General features: G+C 41.5%; 1 protein-coding gene across 2 annotated transcripts in view; it reads right to left on the bottom strand.

Moving 5' to 3' along the window:
* Positions 1 to 1,367: 1,367 nt before the first annotated feature.
* The window catches only part of LOC120989231 (methylthioadenosine phosphorylase), a 54,990-nt gene continuing 29,016 nt past the window's right edge, over positions 1,368 to 27,341 (bottom strand). Inside the window, exons 6-8 of one of the 2 annotated variants that reach the window (XM_040417200.1) lie at positions 26,270 to 26,509; positions 5,504 to 5,626; positions 1,368 to 1,580 (exon numbers count right to left, since the gene is read on the bottom strand). In XM_040417200.1, coding sequence (XP_040273134.1) covers positions 1,542 to 1,580; positions 5,504 to 5,626; positions 26,270 to 26,509 — 402 coding nt within the window. In that variant the 3' untranslated portion in view covers positions 1,368 to 1,541. Of the gene's footprint in view, positions 1,581 to 5,442; positions 5,627 to 26,269; positions 26,510 to 27,341 lie in introns of those variants that run through there. The other variant, XM_040417199.1, reaches the window with a different exon arrangement.

Raw genomic sequence — 27,341 nt, forward strand, 5'->3', positions numbered from 1 at the left:
TCATAGATCTATACCAAGAGGGTTCCCTCCTTTCCATTGATGATATGCACAAGTTACTAGAGGTGTCCCCCTCGAGATATAACTTAATATACTTCCTCAGAGCTTACATGTATCAACACTGTAGATTAAACAATCTTCTCAGACCTCTTACATGGTTTGAGAGTATTATTTCTCAAGCCCAGACTCCACTTAAAATAATTTCTCAATTATATAAGAAACTAAGAGACCCCCCCCCCCCCCCATTCTCGCTGGTCCCTGCTTTTATCCGCTTGTGGGAAAAGGATCTACACAAAACCTTTCAGAGTAATGAAATTCAAAAGATATATATCTCCCCCCATATTGCGTCTAGATGCGTGAGGACTCGAGAACTGTTACAAAATAATCTCAAGGTGGTACAAAACCCCTGACAAAACATGCTTATACTCTGCTTCGGACGTGTGCTGGAGGTGCTCTAAGGATAGAGGCACATACATACATATCTGGTGGAAGTGCCCTATAATACTACTTTGGTGGGAAAACATTTTCAGACAAGGAAATCAGATCTGTGGAACCAATTATCCTGCTTCTCCCGAAATAGTCCTTTTAAACCTCTTCCCTACAGACCTCTTTACTCCCAACTTAAAACGGTTTAAATACCTATTAAGTGCGGCCAAACTCCTGATCCCAACCTTGTGGCTCTCTCCTGAAGTCCCATCCATGGAACAATGGTTCCTTAAGATCGATCAGATATTTAGACTTGAGGAGATATCCTCCTGGGAAGCGAGATCACATCATAATTTTGACAAGACATGGAAGGTGTGGAAGTCCTTTAGAGGATACATGACCTAAAACTGAGGGCTTAATCCCTCTTGTAATTAACAGGACTTTTGGGAAAGGTTAATAACTTCAGCCACCTACACACTAAGTTGCAGATCTGCAGCTACTAGAGATTACCTGCCTAACCCGCCTCAGATGATGAATCTACCCTTATTATTGTGAACTCAATTACCAGTTTGTTCTTGCCTAACAACACATTAACGTGTGACCAGTTGTTCTTCCCCATCCCCATTATTGGAGTAATGATTATTGAAGCAATGTTCATTGAAGAAACAATTGTAATTTGCTGGAGACTTATTGACGTCTCTATTTTCATGAAACTATCTCTGTATCTGTGATATTACTCAATAAAAGAGTTAAAAAAAAGCAATAAAAAAAATAAAATAAAATAAAAAAAGGAGGGGCACACTACCCACTTACTATTGAATTTGGGAACCATGGTTGTCCTAGGCCGAGGCAAATGATCCACAAGAGTACAACTTTATTATTATAAAAGGGACTGTCATTTTGAAGAATTTTTGGTGATTTAAATTTTTTTTATTTTCAATGTCAATATCTATAATTTTACTACATTACAGGTAGGTTCTCAAGGTACTGTATACAGGAATGCTAGTAAGGTTAAAAAAAAAAAAAATGTAGTATACTAAGAACATATGGTCCTGTGTCCTGCTTGATTTATCCTGGCGCTTTTATTTTCCCTTTGAATGAAGGTTTCATCTGCTTTCTCAATGTCTTGGCAACATGACGGAAAGTTCAGCTGTGCACTGAAGAAACAAAACATGTTTAACAAAATTGTACTGCTTAAAACACACGTTAATATCTTAAAAAAAACGTCTTATGCAGAAATCTACTTTGAATAAAAAAACTAATGAAGTGGCTAAAATTGAAGTGTTTTTTAGTGTGTACAATGCTTGTATTATGCTCTGAAATATGCTACTGGGAGTGAATTTAAAGGATTTTTGCAATCAGTATGCAAAATTGAAAAATGCCAGCAATGCCTGGATTTTAAAGGCTTATATCTCTTGAAAACGTGAACAGCCAGTGTGAACATACCCTAAAGGTAACTGGAAAGATGTAATTTACATCTGCACCTACTGTAGAATATTGCCAGTGCCATACCTCAAATGAAGGCAGACCATGGAGCTGCTATGGGTCCTGTTGGGGAAGGGGGCCCCAACAGTGGATGAAATGCTCGCCCCCTAATTACAGTTGTATCAGTGCAGAGGAGAAGACGGGATGTGGAGAAGGACCTTTGATGATGTCATCATCATGTGACCAGTGCAGGAAGCCACAGCATAAGGCCTCATGCACATGACCGTTGTTTTATTCCGTGTCCGTTGTGCCGTTTTTCGTGATTTTCTGCGGACCCATTGACTTTCAATGAGTCCGTTGAAAACTCGGCTAATGCACCGTTTGCCATCCGCGTCCGTGATCCGTGGTTCCAGTCCGTCAAAAAAATATAACCTGTCCTATTATTTTCGCGGAAAAGGGTTCGCGGACCCATTCAAGTCAAAGGGACCGCTAAAAAACGCGGAGGCACACAAGATTGTCATCCGCGTTTGTTTTTTTTCCTATCATTTGCATGGCAAACCTGTCAGACTTTTTTTTACTTTCCTTCATGTCTGGTGGTCCTCCAAAAATAAAGGAAGACACACGGAAACAAAAACGGAAACGGATCACGGAACCCCATTTTGCGGACCGGAACACAACAACGGTCGTGTGCATGAGGCCTAACACTGCAGAGGAAAAGTCTGAATGACATCAAATGATGTCACCACCAAGTGACTACTGCAGAGAAATGATGATAGACCTGTGGGATGTTGATGTGAGCTCCTGTGCTGTGCATGGAGGAGAGGTTAGGCTACTCTCACATTTGCGTTTTTGATGGATCCGGCAGGGCTTCAGCTAAAACGCATCAGTTTAATAATTCAACAGTCTTCATCCGTTCATAATGAATCCAGTTGTATTGTCTCCAAAATGAACAATCTGGCACTAAAACCATTGCAAGTCAATGGACTCCGGATCAGTTATTTTTCATGTCCAAAAAACACTGCTATCTGTATGGCATGGGATACTGAGCAAGACAGATCCGGCGTGAAACACAATGCAAGTCAATAGTGCCGGATCTGTCTTGCTCAGTATCCCATGCTGTACAGACAGCAGTGTTTTTGTGCGCGTCATGGGAACGCAACGAAACAAAACGGAGTGCATTCTGATGCACTCCATTCAAGTTCGTTCAGTTTTGTCCCCATTGAAAACAAATTGATACAAAACTGAAGCATTTTGCTGTGGTCTTGAGATCCTGTGACAGATCTCAAAACCGTACAGCAAAATGCAGCTGTGAAAGTAGCCTTAGCGGTGTCCTGGCATAACCCATAACATCCTAGAAAACTGGGAGTTTTACTGTAGTTCTTCTATCCGGTTATATCCTTCTCCATGTAATTTCAACTGATGCCCTACAACAACAGTCTGGTAATACTGGGAGTTGTAGTCCCTCCTCTTAAAAACCTCACCCAGTAATGTCAGCTGATGGCCTATAACAATCTGGACACACTGGGAGTTGTAGTTCTCTCCCCTTATACCCCTCTCCCTGTAATGTATATTGATGCCCAATAATAACAGGCTGGACATGCTGGGGGATGTACTTCTGTCCTCTTAGCTTAAAGGAGAAACAGCAGCAGGCACAGTTCATGGTGGGTATGGCACACCATAAAATAAGCAGCAGCTGGCACAGTCTATGGAGGAAGGATTGCACACTATATAAATGGCAGCAGGCACGGTTTATTAGGTAAGGCTAGGTGCACACTTTCGATCAGATTCCGGTATTCTGTTCCAGCGTATCCAGGGCAGGTAGTGGGAGTGTCTAGGGGTGGGAGGGAGCACGACATGGGCGCCCAATTCTGATTCTTGCTATGGGGCCTAATGATTTCTATGAACACCCCTGAATATGGCACATAGTAAAAAATAAATAAATAAAATAAATACTGCATATTTGAGAGCAAATTTCAACACCCTTAATGGAACACCCTTTTAAATATATATATATATATATATATATATAAAAAAAACAATACTGGTTCAATTAAACAATGACAATTCTCACACTTTTGACATACACAAATAAAAGTGAATTTTAAACTGGCACACTGTAAATGCTCCCCTGGACTTTCCTTCATGCAATTATGCTTCAAAGCCAAACATTTTGTAAAAACAACATAAAAATTCATGTGGCTCAAAAGTCTGACACAAGCAGTGTCCAAGATGCACAACATCTCCTACAAATAAAAGTTCAAGATGTGTAGGGTTTTTAAATGCCACTTCTTATTTCTAAACGCATATAATATCACAAAATCATTAATAGTGACCGATCAAAAATGTATACAATTCAAATTATGCAAGCAATCATGTCATGAATGAAAAAAGCGTTATCTGTGGCCCAACAGAGGGCAAATTACTGACTAAATTCTCTTATTTAGGAAAGCCCCCCTAATGTGAAATAAGCCTAAAATCTGCACACCTCTACAATGGCTACTAGGGATCGACCGATATTGATTTTTTAGGGCCGATACCGATAATTTGTGAACTTTCAGGCCGATAGCCGATAATTTATACCGATATTCTGGGAATTTTCATTTTTGAGAAAAAAAAAATTTCCTACACAAATCTGCTGAAAATTAATGTTTGTTAATGTGTATTTTTTTTGTTTTTTTAAATCTTTTTCATTTATACTTAATATTTTTGTGTTTTTTTTTTTTTACTAACTTTTAGCCCCCTTAGGGACTAGAACCCTTGTCCTATTCCCCCTGATAGATCTCTATCAGGGTGAATAGGATCTCACTCTGTCCCTGCTGCTCTGTGCTTTGTGCACACAGCAGCATGGAGCTGAACATGGCAGCCAGGGCTTCAATAGCGTCCTGGCTGCCATGGTAACCGATCGGAGCCCCAGGATTACACTGCTGGGTCTCCGATCGGAGGAGCAGGGGAGAGGGGACCCTGTGGCCACTGCCACCAATGATTAATACTGGGGGGGGCGCACTGCGCCACCAATGTTTTTACTATTGGGATTGGGGTGGGGGTGGGGGGCGCACTGCGCCACCAATGATTAATACTGGGGGGCTTGGGGGGGCGCACTGCACCACCAATGAAGATAAGTCTCTCAATCATTCATATACAGGAGGCGGGAGCTGGCTGCAGAATCACATAGCTGGCTCCTGACCTCTATCAGCGGTAGCTGCGATCCGCGGCACCTGAGGAGTTAACTACCGCGGACCGCAGCTATTGCTCATAGAGGTCGGGAGCCGGCTATGTGATTCTGCAGCCAGCTCCCGCCTCCTGTATATGAATTAATGAAAGGCTTATCTTCATTGGTGGAGCGCTGGCCACAGCCCCTCCCCTCTTCTTATGTTCTCTCCTCTCATTGGCGGCAGCGGCAGCAGCAGCACAGGGGGAGGAGACACTGCTTCCTTCTCCCCTGTGCTGCGGAGGGAACACGGAGAGCGCCGAGAGCAGCGCGTTCTGTGTTCCCCATACGCTATCGGAATATCGGCAAAATAGATGCCGATACCGATAACTGTCAAAATCCTCAATATCGGCCAAACCGATAATCGGTCGATCCCTAATGGCTACCTCCATTTTACTGTTTGAAAATCATACTATGGGAAATGTAGAGTGTGTGACAAACAAGCACCTTCATGTTCTGAATTGTGTCTGTCCAGTCCATGGCTGCCATCTGAGGTATTGCAGTCAGCAGTATACTTGTTGCTTTATTGGCATTTTCTTTTAATGTTTTCAGCACCTTGTCTACAGAGACCTTAAAAAAAAGAAACACACATAGTATAAACGTCATTGCACAAAAGAGAGGCTTGTAAATATTTAAAGACACCGGTTTTCTAATTTTGAGGAAATTTATGCAACCTTGCAATATAACAATTGACAGTCCCCTCAATTAGTTGTGTCCTGAAGATACCGTTTTTTGCTTTATAAGACGCATTCTTCCCCCAAAAGTGGGGTGAACATGTCAGTGCGTCTTATAAAGTGAATACTAACAAGCGCTTCTGTTATGAAAGTATGCAGTAGGAGCCGGCGGTTGGGAGTTAAACGCTGCTAGCTCGGGCTGTACTCACCGCTCCCTGGTCTTCTCAGCTGCACTGCCCTGACTGTGTACAGCATCAGGAGGCAGTGCACGTACTATAGAAACTGACACTGCAATGTCAGGTCACAGTGCAGCGCGGGCCCAGAGAAGACTGGGAGCGGGTAAGTGCAGGAAAAGTGCATTGTGGCAGTGCTGTCCTAAGTGGTAAGTTCATTTAGTTATTTTTGGTATTATCGGAGGTCGGATATTGAGGTCTGATATGGGTCTCTAAAGTGGGGGGGAAATGGCAGTGCGTCTTATAAAGGGAATAGGGCAATTTTTACATGGCTTACACATATACATGGCAGGCCGGTGTAATGGAGTACAGTGACTGCACCAGGCCCCGCCACGAGTGCAACAGCATTTGCCGGCCTCCAGCCCCTCCTCCCACCCCATGTCATAGAACTGTAACTGGTACATCACAGGTGCAATGGTGTCCCTATTCACACAGGGACATGACGGAACACATAAATAAGTTACACATAGGGCCATGAGGGGACAAACATAAGGTGCCGTATGTGTGTCATCCACAGGTCCCCCCATAATAGTGTGTCATCCACAGGTCCCCCCATAATAGTGCGTCATCCACAGGACACCATTAGTTCAAAACCCACCAAAAGCACACCTCCTCAAAAACCTAGGTGATTCTCTTATCAGGTACATCTTATCAAGCAAAAAGGTTACTCCTGTGATTAGACTGCTGGATGGAGGTTTGAATTGTACAAAGCAGCGCCGGAAAAGCAGTTCTACAATTATTTTCCACTTTTGGACCAACAGCTGATTGGTTTTGCTTGATCTGATATTGATGACCTATCCTGATCATCAATATATCAACATAGGAAAACCAACAACCCCTTTATTAGTAAGCGTTTCCCTTATGGCTCATGCACACAAACATTTTTTTTCTGTTTCCGTATTTTATTATCCTATGACTATACCTGTTGTACATCCAGTCAATACTCCGTTCTTGGGGTAGGGGTGATGTTAATCTACATTGCTCTCTCACTCACACTTCAAAGTTATATATTCCCCGAATTATTGCTGTATAATTGTGAAAGTTTGAATTACAGAACTGTGTGAACGGGGAGTGATGTGAAATCCAGGATAATCAGCGACCAAGCTGTATGAGGAGGGGTTAAAGTTACCATTATCTAATTACACTTGAATGTTGGATGCAGCAGTATCACACAGTTGTGGCTGCACACTGGTAGATAGCAATAAACTGAGAGCATAGCTCACAAGTGAGAGCCCCACTACAAGTGCCACAGCAGCTGCGATTTCTGGGAAGAAAGGGATGCAAACGAGCTATTAACAAGCTCTGCCTCCGATGCCACCAGATGTAAGGCAGCGATCCTATAAATCAGTGCTTGTGAAGTACATTCACATAGAATTAATCCCTGGGAATTAGCAGTAGTGAATACTCCTGTGAATGGGACTACCATAGTGGAGTGGACCCCCATTCCCCCATGAAAGCCAGGTTTTTAGGACCAGTTATTTATAGAGGTCAGGTCTAGATGCTCAATTTTTAAAAACGGAATTGCTCTATTGAACCTCTTCTTATAATTTTGGATCAATAAAAAAAAGTTACATTTTATGTAAATAGTGTGACAGATTGGGATTTCATCCCCCTGAATAGGAGATTAGTTAATTATAGCAGTTGAATATCCTGGTCCCTCTATAACAGGAATGCTCAACCTGCGGCCCTCCAGCTGTTGCAAAACTACAACTCCCAGTATGCCCTAATAGCTGTATGCTGTCCAGGCATGCTGGAAGTTGTAGCCTGATCCAGTTGGCAGCTTCCACAGGAGCAAGCACTGCCATCAAACAGATTACGGAAAATGGTGGGGACTGTGCCCATTAAACGGACACTTCCATCAATCACATATTAACAACCTTTATGTGAATATTCTATGTAATTTTCTTTTATAAAAAAAAAAAAATGGGTGGATGGTTTCTGGATATTAACTTTTGACAGCCTCACTTAACCCTTAGAGAACTGGACAAGTTTTCATTATATTTTATTACCCCCTGTCTTCCTGGATCCATACCTTTTTTATTTTTCCATTCACATAGCTGTATTAGGGCTTTTTAATTTTTTGCGGGACGAGTTTCTAATGATGGCAATTAATATTGCATACAATATAGTGGGAAGCTGGATAACAATTCTATATGGGGTGGAATTGGAAAAAACAATAAAAAATTTCCTATAGGTTTGTTATGTATTCCGTATATGTTAAAAGTGACCAGTGCCCTACATTCCTCAGGTCTGTACGATTACAGCTATACCACATTTGTATAGTTTTTCTTGTGTTTTAATTACTTAAGAAAAAAAAAAAAAATGTTCTTTTTTCATTTCATTACCATTTTCTGATTCCCATAAAATTATGTATATGACTTTTTCATCACTTTTTGTAAAATGTTTGGGGGAGTTAAAAAAAGGCAAATCGGCTTTGTTTTTTGTTACACTGTTATGCCGAATGATATAAATATTTTTTAGATTTTAATAGTACAAGAGTTTTGGGATGTACAGTGCCTTGCAAAAGTATTCACCCCCTTTACTTTGTTCATGTTTTGTTATATTACAGCCTTAAGTTCAATGTTTTGTTAATCTGAATTTTATGTGATGGATCAGAACACAATAGTCTTAGGGCTCTTTCACACCTGCGTTCTTGTCTTCCGGCATAGAGTTCCGTCGTCGGGGCTCTATGCCGGAAGAATCCTGATCAGGATTATCCTAATGCATTCTGAATGGAGTGAAATCCGTTCAGGATGCATCAGGATGTCTTCAGTTCCGGAACGGAACGTTTTTTGGCCGGAGAAAATACCGCAGCATGCTGCGCTTTTTGCTCCGGCCAAAAATCCGGAACACTTGCCGCAATGCCGGATCCGGAATTAATGCCCATTGAAAGGCATTGATCCGGATCCGGCCTTAAGCTAAACGTCGTTTCGGCGCATTGCGAAAGAGCCCTAACTTGGTGAAGTGAAATGAGAAAAAATGAAAATTACTTACGGGTAATTGGATTTTCCTGAACCCACGACAGCACCACGAGAGAGGATGGATCCGCCCCAGAAAGACAGGAAACCTGCGGCACAAAAAGGCGGAGACTCCTCTCTGCCCTCAGTATGACACATCCACGGATTTGAGGAACTCCGCAGTATAAGTTAGTTCACTTTTTTTTTGCTACACCGGTGAACACACTCCACCAGCCAAGAAGGGAGGGAAAATAAGGGTGCAGTCGTGGGTTCAGGAAAATCCAATTACCCGTAAGTAATTTTCATTTTACCCCCCCTAGACAACACCACGACGAGAGAGAGCCAAGGAAAACTAGGGTGGGATGACAACAGAAAGCACCGAAGCTCCAAAGAATAAATCAGAAGGAGAGTTCAATTGTAACTGGTAGTGGTTAAAGAAGGTAGAAGGAGAAGACCAAACTGCCGCTTTACAGATGTCCTTGATAGAGGCCGCAGCCTTTTCAGCCCAAGATGTAGATATAGCCCTTGTGGAATGTGCCCGTAGACCCTCAGGCGGTTCCTTCCCCGAGGAAGAGTATGCCAGAGTAATCGCCGACTTGATCCATCTTGCCAGAGTCTTCTTTGATGCTTGATGTCCTTTGTTTTTTCCCCTTTTCTTAGAGTAATCCGGGGATGATCTATTAAGTTTAGAATTTTCTGTCGTATACTGACTGTCTTTTCTTCTGTTAAAAAACACCTCTGGAACCTGGAGTCCAAGATTAGGCCCAGGAACTGCTGACGTTGAATAGGCGTTGGTTTTGACTTCCTGTCGTTGAGAATCCACCCCAGCTTCCTCAAGATGCGGATTACTTCCAAGACCGCCAACTCGCAGGCTTTTTCTGTTTCTGCCACAATCAAAAAATCGTCGAGATAAGGTATGAATAATGTGTCCTTTCCGCGGATGTGAGCTGACATTTCTGTTTTCACCTTGGTGAAGACCCTGGGGGACATTGCTAAGCCGAATGGGAGTGCCTGAAACTGCCAGTGTTTTAATTCGTCTTTCATCTGGATCGCAAATCCCAGTATTTCTGATAGTGGGCAGCACGGTGGTTCAGTGGTTAGCACTGGTGCCTTGCAGCGCTGGGGTCCTGGGTTTGAATCCGACCAAGGACCGACCATGGAGTTTGTATGTTATCCCTGTGTTTGCGTGGGTTTCCTCCGGGTACTCCGGTTTCCTCCCACACTCCAAAGCCATACTGATAGGGACCTTAGATTGTGAGCCTAACTGGGGACAGTTGGATGCTATGTCTGTAAAGCGCTGTGGAATATAGTAGCGCTATATAAGTGCATAAAATAAATAAATAGTCCTGATGAATCGGAACATGAAGCAACCTGGGAAGAGTAGATTTATCGTTGAGTTGATAGTCTCCATTCTGAACTTTTTCTCTAAGAGAAAATGGTTCAGTCTCTTTAAATTGATTATGGTTCTGTAAGAACCATCAGGCTTTTTCACCCAAAAAAGAGAGAGGAATAAAACCCCTCTCCTTCCCTGATGCTTCGGGACTGCTACTAAGACTTCTTTTCTGCTAAAGACTGGACTTCTGACATGATTGCCCCTCCATCCTTTTGCGCCGCTTCCGTAAATACGAACCTTGAAGGAGAACTTAAACGAGAATCCAGCTTTAATCCCTCTTTTAAAGTGTCCAGAATCAAGGGCTGCTAGAAATCTGGGTCCATGCAGGTAGAAAGTGTTTTAACCTTCCTCCTACATGGTCCCTGGCATCATTGTTGTTCAGACTTTTTCCTCTCCTCTGGTCTGTTTGTTGAAGAAATAGCCCTTTTGCTCCCTTTCTCTTCGGGATCTTGGTTTGTAAGACTTATCTTCCTTCGTACTTTCTCTGTTACTCCGAAAGGAACGGAAGGTGCGAAAGGATCAGTTGGATCTTTCCCTCGAAAAAAAAAAAAAGGTGGTCTGTGTAGGAAATAGCCCAGACGCTGTCTCTGCAATCGTGACCGCCGGCAGCCATTTCCAGGTTCCAGTGGGCTTTAAACCACAGACCCCCCTGCACGTGATTCCAATCTGTGCGCTCCATGCCTCACTCTCAACCCGGAAGTGGCAGTCATGTGAGCGGAGCTTCTCCTACGACTCCTCCCTCTGGCCGGATCTCCTGCGTCGACGGATGCTTACTGGTGCTTGTTATTGCACCGAAGCATCATGCCCCTCCAGCGCTCAGGAACGCTGAGCCATCACGCCTCTGCAAGCCCCACTGCGCACAGCGTGCCACATACAAACGGGAGCCGCAGGTAACAGGGCAGCTTAGGGGGAAGAGGACGAATCACAGGCTTCCCCTCAAAGACAGGAAACCATACTGGAGGGCAGAGAGGAGTCTCTGCCTTTTTGTGCCGCAGGTTTCCAGTCTTTGGGGGGCGGATCCATCCTCTCTCGTGGTGCTGTCGTGAGTGAGGGGGTTAAATTATAAATAAAACTATTGTTTAGAATAGAAAATTTACATGTGCGCATGTATTCACCCCCTTTGTTAGGAAGCCCATAAAAAGCTCTGGTGCGACCAATTACCTTCAGAAGTCACATTAGTGAAATGATGTCAACCTGTGTGCAATCTAAGTGTCACATGATCTGTCATTACATATACACACCTTTTTTGAAAGACCCAAAGCAAGAGGCATCACTAACCAAACACTGCTATGAAGACCAAGGAACTCTCCAAACAAGTAAGGGACAATGTTGTTGAGAAGTACAAGTCAGGGTTTAGGTTATTAAAAGTATATCCAAATCAGATGATCCCCAGGAGCACCATCCAAATCTATCATAACCAATGAAAGAACCATGGCCCACAACAGCAAACCTGCCAAAGACGGCCCCGCCCACCAAAACTCACGGACCGGGCAAAGAGGCACTAATCAGAGAGGCAGAACAGAGACCTAAGGTAACCCTGGAGAAGCTGCAGAGTTCCACAGCAGAGACTGGAGTATCTGTACATAGACGACAATAAGCAGTACGCTCCATAGAGTTGGGCTTTATGGCAGAGTGGCAGATGAAAGCCATTACTTTCAGCTAAAAACAAAAAGGCAGTTGTGGTTTGCGAAAAGGCATGCGGGAGACTCCCAAAAAGTATGGAGGAAGGTGATTGGTCTGAGGAGACTAAAATTAACTTTTCGGCCATCAAGAAAAATGCTACGTCTGGCGCTAACCCAATACATCACATCAACCAAAGAACACATCCCCACAGTGAAACATGGTGGTGGCAGCATCATGCTGTGGGGATGTTTTTCAGCAGCCGGGACCTGGACAGTTGACGGAAAGATTGATGGTGCTAAATACAGGGATATTCTTGAGCAAAACCTGTACCACTTTGTGCGTGATTTGAGGCTAAGATGGAGGTTCACCTTCCAGCAGGACAATGCCCCCCAAACACACTGCTAAAGAAACACTTGAGTGGTTTAAGGGGAGACATGTAAATGTGTTGGAATGGCCTAGTCAAAGCCCAGATCTTAATCCAATAGAAAATCTGTGGTCAGACTTAAAGGGTAACTGTCATATTATATTTTTTTTTATTCGCTAGCTTATTAGAGCGAGGCATGTATACCTGAGTTAGTCTGTCAATGATTGTCAAAAGATCTGTAATTACCTTACAATAACAGCTTTCATTAATGTCCTCTGTCCCTTTCCACTGCTCCCTTAAAAGACCGTTGCTAGGGCTTGTCTGTCTTCCTTTTAGTATAAACAGAAGACAGAGGGGCGGTCCTCCACACTGCATGCCTGCATTAGGCTTCACAGTGAGGAGGCGTGTCTCTCAGTAATCCAATCTGATGGCTGGCAGGAGCTGCTGGCCTACAGCAAGTGTGTATGGGAAGTGAGGGAAAGCAGTTTTAGCTTCAGAGAACTGACAGAGGAGCCATCTTGAGAAGGTCCTCATATTGTAAATGTTTAAACAGCCGTAACTAATGGAAAAACCTCAAGGAAAACAGTGGTATGTGAAGAAACTAAAGATTGCTCAATGCATAATGCTGCTGCCGCAGTAACATATGCTAAAATAGATTTTTTGATTAAAACATGACAGTTACCCTTTAACCACCTCCCGACCGCCTAACGCAGGGATGCGTCCTGCGGGCGGCCGGGTTATTCCTCCTGGAGGCATATACGCGTCATCTCGCAATAGCCGAGATTTCGCGTGAACGCGCGTTTACAGCGACGCGCAGCTAAGAAGTTGATCTACAGCCTGCCAGCGATGATCATTCGCTGGCAGGCTGTAGATGCGATTTTTTAACCCCAAAAAGGTATATTAGACGCTCTTTTGTTAACAGCGTCTAATATACCTGCTACCTGGTCCTTTGGTGGTCCCTTTTGCTTGGATCGACCACCAGAGGACACAGGCAGCTCTGTAAGTAGCACCAATCACCACACTACACTACACCCCCCCCCTATCACTTATTAACCCCTTATTAACCCCTGATCACCCCATATAGACTCCCTGATCACCCCCCTGTAAGGCTCCATTCAGATGTCCATATGTGTTTTGCGGATCCACAAAACACGGACAACGGCAATGTGCTTTCCGCATTTTGCGGATCTGCACATTGCCAGAACTATATAGAAAATGCCTTTTGTGAAATCCTAAAGGTACTCATTGGAATTTGGGCCCCTTTGCGCATCTTGGCTGCAAAAAAGTGTCACACATGTGGTATCGCCGTACTCAGGAGAAGTAGGGATGTGTTTTGGGGTGTATAGACAACTTTGTATAAAAAAAAAAAAAAAATGTAAAAAGTGGTCATTTACAGAGATATTTCTCTCACCCAGCCTGGGTATATGTAAAAATACACCCCAAAACACATTGCCCTACTTCTCCTGAGTACGGCGATACCACATGTGTGACACTTTTTTGCAGCCAAGATGCGCAAAGGGGCCCAAATTTCAATGAGTACCTTTTAGAAGGGCATTTTTAGACATTTGGATTTCAGACTTCTTCTCACGCTTTAGGGCCCCTAAAATGCCAGGGCAGTATAAATACCCCACATGTGACTCCATTTTGGAAAGAAGACACCCCAAAGTATTCCGTGAGGGGTATGGCGAGTTCATGTAAAATTTTATTTTTTGTCACAAGTTAGTGGAATATGAGACTGTAAGAAAAATAAATAAATAAAAAAAATAATTTTCCGCTAACTTGTGCCAAAGAAAAAATACTTCTATGAACTCGCCATGCCCCTCATAGAATACCTTGGGGTGTTTTCTTTCGAAAATGGGGACACTTGTGGGGTATTTATACTGCCCTGGCATTTTAGGGACCCTAAAGCGTGAGAAGTAGTTTGGAATCCAAATGCGTAAAAATGCCCTGTGAAATCCTAAAGGTACTCATTGGAATTTGGGCCCCTTTGCGCACCTAGGCTGCAAAAAAGTGTCACATGTGGTATCACCGTACTCAGAAGAAGTAGGGCAATGTGTTTTAGGGTGTATTTTTACATATAACCATACTGTGTGTGAGAAATATCTCTGTAAATGACCACTTTTTACATTTTTTTTATACAAAATTGTCAATTTACAGAGATATTTCTCTCACCCAGCATGGGTATATGTAAAAATACACCCCAAAACACATTACCCTACTTTCTCCTGAGTACGGCGATAACCACAATGTGTGACAATTTTTTTGCAGCCCTACGTGCGTAAAGGGGCCCGAAAGTCCAACGAGTACCTTTTAAGCTTTACAGGGTTGCTCACAATTTAGCCCCCGCCCAAAATGCCAGAACAGTAAACACACCCCACAAATGACCCCATTTCGAAAGTAGACACCCCAAGGTATTCACTGAGGGGCATAGTGAGTCCGTGGGAGATTTTTTATTTATTTTTTGCCAGAAGTTAGCAGAAATGGAAAACTTTATTTTTTATCCTCAGAAAGTGTCCATTTTCCCGCCTAACTTTGTGAATTTTTTTTAATCATACAAGAACTCCGCGAATACTTTGGGGTGTCTTCTTTCTAAAATGGGGTCATTTGGGGGGTATTTATACTATCCTGGCATTCTAGCACCTCAAGAAACATGACAGGTGCTCAGAAAGTCAGAGCTGCTTCAAAATGCGGAAATTCACATTTTTGTACCATAGTTTGTAAACGCTATAACTTTTGCGCAAACCAATAAATATACACTTATTGGATTTATTTTTTTATCAAAGACATGTAGCACAATAAATTCTGACACAAACTTGTATAGAAATGTAATTATATTTGAACAATTTTACCAGAAAAAGTTAAAAATACACTTTTTTTGAGAAAATTGCGGTCTATTTTGATTAATATCAGAAAAACGAAAAATATCAGCAGCAATCAAATACCACCAAAAGAAAGTTGTATTTGTGAGAAGAAAAGGAGGTAAAATTCATTTGGGTGCCAAGTTGCATGACCGAGCAATAAACTGTTAAATTTGTGAAGTGCAGATTTGTAAAAAAGGGCCTGGTCACTAGGGGGGTATAAACCTGTGGTCTTAAGTGATTAAAGATTGCAGTTCACAAGCGCAAACCATCCAACTTGAATGAGCTGGAGCAGTTTTGCAAGGAGAAATGGGCAAAAATCCCAGTGGTAAGATGTGGCAAGTTCATAGAGACTTATCCAAAGCGACTTGGAGCTGTGATTGCTGCAAAAGGTGGCTCTACAAAGTATTGACTTTAGGGGGGTGAATAGTTATGCACATTGACTTTTTCAGTTATTTTGTCCTATTTGTTGTTTGCTTCACAATAAAAAATAAAATAAAAAATATACATCTTCAAAGTTGTAGGCATGTTCTGTAAATGAAATGAAGCAAATCCTGAGACAATTCATGTTAATTCCAGGTTGCGAGGCACCAAAACACAAAAAAGTCAAGGGGAAGGGGTGAATACTTTTGCAAGGCACTGTACCTATTATAAGTAAGCAATGGGATGGTGGCTCACTCAAGGCGGAAATGTGGAACAGGTGCTGCTAGCCCAAATGTGAGGGACACCCACACTCAAAAGGTAATGTGGATAAACTAGAATAATGGGCTAGCAGCACCTGTTCCACATTTCCGCCTTGAGTGAGCCACCATCCCATTGCTTACTTATTCTATTGTTATCACCCATTTGTGTGAGCTCCTCTTGACGGCAATATGGACATTTGGCATCATCTAGAAACCAAAAAAATTAGAGCGGAAACTTATGATTTTAATGATATTAACAATGCAACACCAGCAAATAGAGACATGACTGAAATTTTTCGTGAATTAGAAAGTCTGTTACAAAAACAGCTAAAACAATATTGGGAGATTAGGTCCTTACAACAATATGTGGATAGTAATAGAATACCGAAGGGTCTTCTATTACAAAAAACTCCAGCATATGATCTACTCAGTGACAAGTTGGAGGAAGAGTGGAATGCGCTATTATTTGCGCACTCAGTGTCACTGACTAAACTAATCATTAAAAGACGTTTAGAAATGTTGGAAGTTTTAAATAGTAAGATACTTAAATTGAAAGAATTAGTAGACAAATTCCCTAAGAATGAAGAATTTGAAAACTGGCAGGAGAGACTGTGTAAGGGTCTAGATCGAATTGAAAATGATATAATAAATAGGAAAGGGAGAAAATACACAAACTCACAAAAAAATCCTCAGATAGAAGAGGCCCAAGGAAATTCGAATAAACCCAGAGAAAATCCCCCCCCAATTAGAGAAATGGGAGAGGAGGTCCTACAAAGTCACTATAATGTTCCAGTGAATAACCGATATGACCAATTATCTAATCAGCATTTTTTAGATCACACTCCAGCACATCACAGGACCAGAACCAGACACAAAGAACGCACGCCCCCCACTTACAATCGAGAATCACCTACACACCAATACAACTTGAGGCACAAACACCAGTATCCGACACAAATATTAGAAAATTACCCTCACCATCCTGTTCAAGAGAGGGAACAGGACACTTATCCCCTAAGGAAACACAGGCCCCGCCAACACTATCAACACGAGCACATAGAAGGTCCAAAAAGACACGAAGTCGTCACAGGAAGAACAAGACAACAAAGGAGACACCACCAATAACACAAAAAGATTCAATGATAATTAATTTGAGCTCAATCAATCCTACTCACTCACAAATCTGTTTATTAGAGAAAGGTCTGAAATTTGCACCCACTGAGAAATTGGACAAATTCTCTGTCTATATAGGGATCCAAAAGTATATAAGAAACTTATGTCTAAAAAAACATTTTTTTAAAAATCCACTAGTAAGGACAGATAATAGAGACCAATCAGATAAACCTTTACTGAAAAAGAAGTCTACTCTATTTCCGAGGAACAAAATCAGTGCAGAGATGTCTACTTTTTATAAAAATGTTGAGGCTGACATACGCAAGATCAAAATAGGATCTGTGAGTCGGAACAACCTGACCAGACAGGAAAGCCAGGCTATAAAACATCTCCAAAAAAATGAAGCTATTACTATACGCCCCGCTGATAAAGGGGGGGCGGTAGTTATAATGAATACGGCTGATTATAATGAAGAATGCCTCCGACAGTTGAATGATGTGGAAACATACATGAGGCTAAAAAAGGACCCGCTGGTAGAATTTGACCTAGAACTCAAGACGCTATGTAAGAAAGGTTTGGAGTCATCTATCATCTCCAATCAGGAATACGATTTTATTTTGGGGACACAGGGAAGATTACCCATCTTCTACTGTCTCCCCAAAATTCACAAAACCCTGGTGAAACCACCAGGGAGACCAATTATCTCGGGTATAGACTCAATATCCTCTAATCTATCAAAATATATAGACATCCAAATACAACCAGTTGTTAAAAAAACCAGCTCCTACATCAAAGACACCACCCACATTATACAAATATTAGAAGAGTTAGAAGCTGAACCTGAGTGGATTATGGGTACACTTGATGTACAATCACTCTACACAGTGATTGACCATCAACAGGGTATTTCAGCAACAAAAGAACAACTGAAGAGAGAAGGGACATTTGACGATGCGCATATAGGTTTCATTACAGAGGGATTAAATTACATTCCTACCCCACAATTATTTTTATTTGAGGGTAACTATACCTACAGAGGTGTGGACCGCCCAAGGGAACCAGATTCGCCCCCAAGTTATGCTAATTAATTTTTTGGCAGAATGGGAAACCAATTTCATCTTGCCCAAACTTGGGGCGGATCTGGTCCTATGGCGAAGGTTCATAGATGATATTATTTTGGAAAAACAGTAAGGAGGAACTAGAAACATTCCTGTTAGACCTCAATCAGAACCAACTAAATTTGAAATTCACCGCGAATATTAAAGATGAAACAGAATTTTTAGATATAAAAATCAAACAGGTGGATAGGAAATATATATGCAAAACATTCTCTAAGTCTACATCAAAAAACAGTTTTATACAGTTTTCCAGTTGTCACCTGCCCAGCTGGCTGACTAATGTCCCGTTCGGCCAGTTTCGCAGAATTAGGAGAAACTGTACACATGATGAAGACTTTGAGATAGAGGCTGGAAAAATGAAGAGTCAATTTTTGGATAAACAGTACCCTGAGAAAATCCTAGATATAGCATTGGAGAAGACAAGGAACTTAAATAGACGTACATTCTTTATTGATAAAGAACTAAAGACTGGGATAGAGCCAGTAAACACAGTAATAAATACTAGAATTGTTCTCCCTTTCAATAATAATCAGAAAAAAATGCAAAAAATAATTAAAACACATTGGCATCATATCCTGGGAGATAGGGTGATAGGCCATCTTTTACCAACCACACCATCTCTGACATTTACTAGAGCACCGAATTTAGGCTTAAAGGTAGCTCCATCTATTAAACCAATTAAATCGATAAATAAAGAGAATACAATTATGGGGACCTGGATGAAACTTACCGGTTTCTTTAAGTGTGGCAAATGTATGGCCTGTAAATTAAACCCCACCCCCAGGAAAATAACTACTATCTCTTCCACCCAAAATACGCACAAATGGGAAATAAAAGAATGTCTCACATGCAATACCGCCGGTGTAATCTACTTGATCCAGTGCCCATGTAAAAGACAGTATATAGGAAGAACTAAACGTCCAATGAAAACTAGATTGGCAGAACATGTAGCCAATATAAGGAAGGGCTACGACAAACATTGTCTGTCAAAACACTATAGGGACGTACATAACAAAGACCCTTCACAACTGATCTTTATGGCACTGGAGAAGGTAGATAGACAATGGCGAGGAGGAAATTATATCAAACAGATGTCAAAATTAGAATCAAGACGGATATATGAGTTTGGATCAATGATACCAGCGGGTCTAAATGCAGAACTGGAGTTATTCGGGTTCTTGTAGGCTGGATGCCCCCATTCTGACTCACACGCCGCAGTTTGGCCGGTTATCGGCACTGCGTCGTGGACTCGGATGGGGGGCCTCCAGCCATATACCATCTACAAGATCCTTGTTTACAAAGAAATACATTGGAAGGCTACCTTACGGTTGGCTGTCCCGACCACGGATCCTTTTAATATCTGTTAGAATATATGAATCAGTCTATCCGCCAATAATATTATATATTTTATATATATTTTTTTATCAAATATAGTCTCTTCTTAATATTTTAACAATTGGAATGTCATTTGTAGGCTTATGTATAAATAGAATATTTATGAATATTTATTAATAGCACACTTTAAATGCACTTTCACTTCAATATTGCACAACTTTGATATTCAGTCTATAGTATTAATTTGGCTTACATAGTTCTCTCCATATCGATTGTAGGAACAAATGTAGCCAAAAAACGCATGAGTTGCAAAAAAACGCACCAAAACCGCATGCTCAATAAACGCATGTATATATAAAAAAACGCATGCAGACCATTTGGAAGGAGAGATCCAATAACTCCTAGTTGGCGTTTTCAATTGAATAACCTCTATATGCAACATATACTATCGATTATATGTAGACAAATATATATATATATATATATATATATATATAATGATGTGAAAAACTACATGAGTATTCAAAGAGTTGTTTATCAAGTGCATGTACAAAAATCACATGTTTTGCATTGGAGCAGGAAAAATCCAGTGATCCATATTTTGGTGCTATCTAAGATATAAAAGGTGTAGGCTCACAGGTGATGCGGCACCACTGATGAAGGGAAGGAGAGTTCCCGAAACGCGTATGGGCCGGATCGCATACCTGTAATTAAAAGCACCTCCACGTCCACAAGCATGGCCATGCTGTAAATTGAATTGAAGGACTTCAATAACTAGGAACATATTGGAGACTCACTGTGTCCTCCCTGCTGTGTCTGGGCGAAATCCCGCTTGTAAATCTCGTGAGACATCGGGTAAGTCAGCTGCAGCTGAACGAAGCTAGACGCCGGCAGTATCCCGCGTCGCCCGACTCACGCTGGTAACAACCCGTCCACCACGAGGGAGGTAAGAAGCACTGTATCTATTAGTTGCTATACCCATAGTGACTACGGGACTTTGCTACATTATACAGCCAACTGGTGCATATTAATCAGCACCTAAGGTCTTATACAGGAGTTCACTTAAAGCAGTCGGCCAGAGACTGGAAGAGGATACTCTCTCCCTATATTGGAGCCATAATATCAGCACATACTATAGGTGCACTATCCATGCAATAGACTTGTGACCATAGATCTCCTGGATAGGAGAATGCAAGATATCTTACCATATTAATGGACTTTTATGACACCTTGGTCCACATACTATCAATTGGACTTCACCATACAGTGTAATTATTCATCTGCGGTATCTATTGAAGTGTAATCAATCCAAGCCTATTGTTTTTCAGATATTTTATTGTATTTTAATTTATTGTGTGACTATTTTATTTTGCATCACGTGTTTATCTATTGGATTTAATTAAATTTTATGTATTGGATGATACAAATGTGCTCGCCCATTATTCTAGTTTATCCACTGTACCTATTATGTTTATTTTTTTATCATTTATAAATATTTCTTTATTTTTTTCATATATTTACTTTTTTTTTCTTTTTAAACTTTTCAAAAGTTCCCCATAGGGAACCTGAACAAGCGGTCATGAGATTGTTTGCTCATTTCTGTCATAGTCTCTAATGCATTAGCATTGAAGTATATGAGAAATTTGCCGTTCCTATGGATTGTCAAGTTTCCATAGGAACAAAGCTGCGAGATGCCACATTTGACCACAGGATCTGAGGGTTTAAATGTCTGAGATCTGCACCATCACCAATTACAGAGATTAGCCCCAGATGTCTGCTGTGTGAAACAGCAGAAACCCAGCGGTTATTGCGCTCACTCCACTGTAAAGCGTGCACCATCTTTAACCCCTTAAGGACTTAGGACGTATCGGTACGACATGGGTCCCGAGTCCTTAAGGACCCATCACGTACCGGTACGTCATGAGTTTAAAATAAGATTGCGGCGCCCCGGGGGTTAATCCGAACGGGATGCCGGCTGAAATCATTCAGCCGGCATCCTGTCACAATCGCAGCAAACCGCAGGTCAATTCAGACATGCGGTTTGCTGCGCTTTTAGCCGATTCTGATCCCCGCGGTCTCTGATCGTGGGGATCAAACTTTAAAATGCCCTAAATAAAGTTTTATTAACCCCCCCCCTGCACCCCTGAATGATATTATGTGGGCGGGTGGTGCAGGGGGGGGGGGGGGTCGCAGGCGGTGCGGCAGGATCGCGATCCCCCGCCCGCCTCCCCTTGAATGATCGTTGGTGGCTAGTGGGTATACCAGGGTGCCAGCACATTGCTGGCACCCTGGTATAAACGGCTGACATCGGTGATGCGATGTCAGCAGCTTAACCTTTTCCATACAGCGGTCCGTACGGACCGATGTATGGAAAAGGTTAACAGCTCAGGGAGCTCCCTCCCTCTCTCTGCAGCCCCCGGATGGGAGAGAGCCCCCAGACAGCCCCGTCCTTACCCTTCCCCGTCTGCGAAGTTCTGAACACTACTGAGCAGACGGGGAAGGTTCCCATGGCAACAGGACGCAGTCTCAGGCATCCTGCTGTCCATGGTGCTGAACAGATCTGTGCTAAAGGCAGAGATCTGTTCAGACAAAGTGTAAGTAAAATACAGTACAGTACATTATATATTGTACTGTACTGTATTATACAGACATCAAACCCACTGGATCTTCAAGAACCAAGTGGGTCTGGGTCAAAAAAAATGTAAAAAAATGTGAAAAAAGTTAAGATTAAAAAAAACACATTTATCACTGAATAAAAATAAAAAAATAAAATACACTACACATATTAGGTATCGCCGCGTCCGTAACGACCTGATCTATAAAACGGTCATGTTACTTTCCCCGCACGGTGAATGCCATAAAAATAAAAAAATAAAAACTATGAGAAAATTGAAATTTTGCCCACCTTACTTCCCAAAAAAGGTAATAAAGTGATCAAAAAAGTCGCATGTACGCCAAAATAGTACCAATCAAAAAGTCATCTCATCCCGCAAAATCATACCCTACCCAAGATAATCGCCCAAAAACTGAAAAAACTATGGCTCTTAGACTATGGAAACACTAAAACATGATTTTTTTGTTTCAAAATGAATCATTGTGTAAAAACTTAATAAATAAAAAAAAAATTATACATAATAGGTATCGACGCGTCCGTATCGACCGGCTCTATAAAAATATCACATGACCTAACCCCCTCAGGTGACCACCGTAAACACAATAAAAATAAAAACGGTGGTAAAAAAAGCCATTTTTTGTCATCTACCGTCACAAAAAGTGTAATAGCAAGCAATCAAAAAGTCATATGCACCCCAAAATAGTGCCAAATTAAACAGTCATCTCATCCGCAAAAAATGAGACCCTACTTAAGATAATCGCCCAAAAACTGAAAAAACTATGGCTCTTAGACTATGGAGGACACTAAAACATTTTTTTTGTTTTAAAAATGAAATCATTGTGTAAAACTACATAATTAAAAAAAATTGTATACATATTAGGTATCGCCATGTCCGTGACAACCTGCTCTATAAAATTACCACCATGATCTAACCTGTCAGATGAATGTTGTAAAATAACAAAAAATAAAAACGTGCCAAAAAAAATCTATTTCTTGTTACCTTGCCGCACAAAAAAGTGTAATATAGAGCAACCAAAAATCATTTGTACCCTAAACTAGTACCAACAAAAACTGCCACCCTATCCGTAGTTTCTAAAATGGGGTCCACTTTTTTGGAGTTTCTACTCTAGGGGTGCATCAGGGGGGCTTCAAAATGGGACATGGTGTCAAAAAAACCAGTCCAGCAAAATCTGCCTTCCCAAAAACCATATGGCATTCCTTTCCTTCTGCGCCCTGCCGTGTGCCCGTACAGCAGTTTACGACCACATATGGGGTGTTTCTGTAAACTACAGAATCAGGGCCATAAATAATGAGTTTTGTTTGGCTGTTAACCCTTGCTTTGTAACTGGAAAAAAAATATTAAAATGGAAAATCTAACAGTGAAGTGAAATTTTGAAATTGTATCTCTATTTTCCATTAAATCTTGTGCAACACCTAAAGGGTTAACAAAGTTTGTAAAATCAGTTTTGAATACCTTGAGGGGTATAGTTTCTTTGATGGGGTCACTTTTATGGAGTTTCTACTCTAAGGGTGCATCAGGGGGGCTTCAAATGGGACATGGTGTCAAAAAAACAGTCCAGCAAAATCTGGCTTCCAAAAACAATACGGAGCACCTTTCCCTCTACGCCCTACTGTGTGCCCGTACAGTAGTTTACGGCCACATATGGGGTGTTTCTGTACACTGCAGGAGTCCAGGGCAATAAAGATACAGTCTTGTTTGGCTGTTAACCCTTGCTTTGTTAGTGGAAAAAATGGGTTAAAATGGAAAATAGGCAAAAAAATGAAATTCTTAAATTTCATCCCCATTTGCCATAACTCTTGTGCAACACCTAAAGGGTTAACAAAGTTTGTAAAAATCAGTTTTTGAATACCCTTGAGGGGGTGTAGTTTATAGAATGGGGTCATTTTTGGGCGGTTTCTATTATGTAAGCCTCGCAAAGTGACTTCAGACCTGTAGTGGTCCCTAAAAATTGGGTTTTTTGTAAATTTCTGAAAATTTCAAGATTTGCTTCTAAACTTCTAAGCCTTATAACATCCCCCAAAAAATAAAATATCATTCCCAAAATGCTACAAACATGAAGTAGACATATGGGGAATGTAAAGTCATCACAATTTTTGGGGGTATTACTATGTATTACAGAAGTAGAGAAACTGAAACTTTTAAATTTGCAAATTTTTCAAAACTTTTGGCAAATATTGTATTTTTTTATGCAAAATGTCTGAGCTATTAAAATATTTTATTTTTAAAATTCCTGTGTGGTGAATGCTGTAACAGGGGGGGGGGGGAAGATGACCACACAATTTGCATTTTTTTTGTCACCTTACCACAAAAATTGTACTAGTAAAAACAACAGTTCGTTTTGAAAAAAAAAAGTCCTCAGACAATATTCTAGATCGAAATATAAAAAAAAAGTTATGGCTGTTAGAAAATGGCGATGCAAAAATTAAATTTTAAATAAAATAAACAAAATGTTTATTTTTTCAAAGGGTTTTATTTTTTTGAAGTAGTATAAAAAAATTTAAAAAACTATACGAGTTTGCCATATTTGTATTGAGACCACAGAATAAGAGTGAGTGAACGCAGTGATGTACTTACCCCAAAAACGTTGCTAGAATTGTTTTTTCTTTTTTCAATTTGGCCCTACAAATCATTTTGTTTCCCGTTTTCCAATAACAAACATGGTGCCCTTAAAAAATACAACTTATCTCGCAAAAAATAATCCCTCATTTGGATATAGGAACATAAAATTAAAAAAGTTATGGCTATTGGAACGTGGGGAGGAATAAATGAAAATGAAAAACCAAATGGGCTCAGTACTTAACGGGTTAAGGGGAACAAACATTCGTACAAACGTTAGTCCCTGATAATCTGTCCGACAATTGGGCAATGTAAACCAGCCTTTAGGTTTCACAGTCAAGTACCCCCCTTCCCCCCTGTTATAACTCTATTAGAGCACCACACATTACACTAATCAATGCAAGTCTTTATCTGGGCCTATCAAGAGAACAATAGAGCTGTCATCCTGTCCTCCTAATTCTACATCTACTATCAAATAAAAAAATTAAAAAACATTTTCTATAAATGTTGAGTTTAAAATATATACTGTAACTCCTTCTGATGGATGTGTTCAGGGGTGCACCACCAATGAGGCAAGTTGACTGCCTCAGGCAGCACCAGGTAGGGGCAAGACGGGGGGGGGGGGATGGGCCATGGTCAATGAGCGCTTCCACTGTGAAAATGCTCAGAGGCCGGTGTCATCATTATTGCGCTGCCTGAGCCCGGCTGCATAGAGCTTAGGGCACAGACTAGAAGGAGGTCTGTGTCTTGTACTAGCTAGAGGAAGGAAGGGTTAGGTTAAAAAATTGGCATTGGGGAGGGGGAGAGGGCGCAGGTTCTGTTTTCGCCTCAAGCAGCAGAAAGGCTAGGTGAACCCCTGGATGTGTTCCTTATCCAAATCAGTTCAGCCAAATGTACCACATATCTGTACTGCTCCTCTCTCCTTTGATCTGACTCGGAAAGTTGGTGCACCACACATTTTTACTGTAAAGTGGTTTGTAATGGCCAGATCCAGTCTCCATAAATTCAAAGGTAGCCGCGCTGCCAGGCTCGCTTCATAGCGTCAGAGTGCAAAATCAAGGGAAAAACAGCAGCTCTTTTTGTGTAGCTATGACACAGACTTCCACCAACAGGCAATCTCTATCGTGCGAGTTCCTCCTGTGGATTACAAAGTTGTGCCGCACATAGTGAAGTTCCACCAATCTTAATCTCTTAAATCTCCGGGCAGTGCTACAGATTTTATAGTTCAATGCCTGAATTTTAGTGACTCTTGTGAGTATATTAAAAAGCATCTAAGAGATTAAGATTGGTGGAACTTCACTATGTGCGGCACAACTTTGTAATCCACAGGAGGAACTCGCACGATAGAGATTGCCTGTTGGTGGAAGTCTGTGTCATAGCTACACAAAAAGAGCTGCTGTTTTTCCCTTGATTTTGCACTGACGCTTTGAAGCGAGCCTGGCAGCGCGGCTACCTTTGAATTTACTGAGACGTATTGTGAAAATTACCCACATCACATGGTTGGTCTGCGACGCCGAAGATGATTTCAATTCCCACAGTGGTGACTTTAATATTTGCATCATTTGGTGCTTTAGACTAGATCCAGTCTCTAGCATCTCTTAGATTTTGCGGTAATAAAAAGTTCAGTTCATTCATAGTAAATTCTGAAATCTAAGTTAATCTGCACTTACAGCCTCTTCATGCTCCTTCCAACAGTCAAAGTCTGTTGCCAATGCAAGACTTGCATAGCAGAGCCCAGCTTCTTTAGCTAAAACCACTTCAGGAACTGTGGTCATGTTGATAACATCAGCCCCCCAAAGCCGAAACATGTGACTTTCAGCTTTGGAACTGAAACGTGGACCTTCAATGGTGATCATTGTACCCTTTGAGTGGCATTTTATACCAAGCTTCTTGGAATTATCTATCAAGACCTGCAAGATTAAAAAAAATATTCAAATGCATCACAGAAAACCTCTAACAAATATAAAAACTTTACAATGAGGTTAGAGATGGCTAATAATTATGTACGGTCTATATTTTATCTAAGTTTCAGTCAGTTAAAGGGCTTCTGTCACCCCCAAAACCCTTTTTTTTTTGGGCTTGTTAAAATCCTTATTTAACTGCTATTCCCTATATAGGGATCTTACCTTTGTCTGTGGCTTCTTTTCCTTAAAAAACGATCTTTTAAAATATGCAAATGACTTCACTACCAGCAAGTAGGGCGTCTACTTGCTGGTAGCCGCCGCAAAAAACCGCCCCCTTCGTCCTGTTGATTGACAGGGCCAGCGAGCGCTCTCCTCCTCAGGCTGGCCCTGTCAGCATTTCAAATCCCGCGCCTGTCTTCATTCGGCGCAGGCGCTCTGAGAGAAGGAGGCTCGCCTCCTCAGCACTCCCTCAGTGCGCCTGCGCCGATGATGTCTTCTCTTTCCGTGACGTCATCGGCGCAGGCGCACTGAGGGAGTGCTGAGGAGGCGAGCCTCGTTCTCTCAGAGCGCCTGCGCCGAATGAAGACAGGCGCGGGATTTGAAATGCTGACAGGGCCAGCCGGAGGAGGAAAGCGCTCGCTGGCCCTGTCAATCAACAGGAGGAGGGGGCGTTTTTTTGCGGCGGCTACCAGCAAGTAGACGCCCTACTTGCTGGTAGTGAAGTCATTTTCATATTTTAAAAGATAGCTTTTTAAGGAAAAGAAGCCACAGACAAAAGGTAAGAGCCCTATATAGGGAATAGTAGTTAAATAAGGATTTTAACAAGCCCAAAAAAATA

Source organism: Bufo bufo, chromosome 2 (genome assembly GCF_905171765.1).
Source record: "Bufo bufo chromosome 2, aBufBuf1.1, whole genome shotgun sequence".
Lineage (NCBI taxonomy): Eukaryota > Metazoa > Chordata > Amphibia > Anura > Bufonidae > Bufo > Bufo bufo.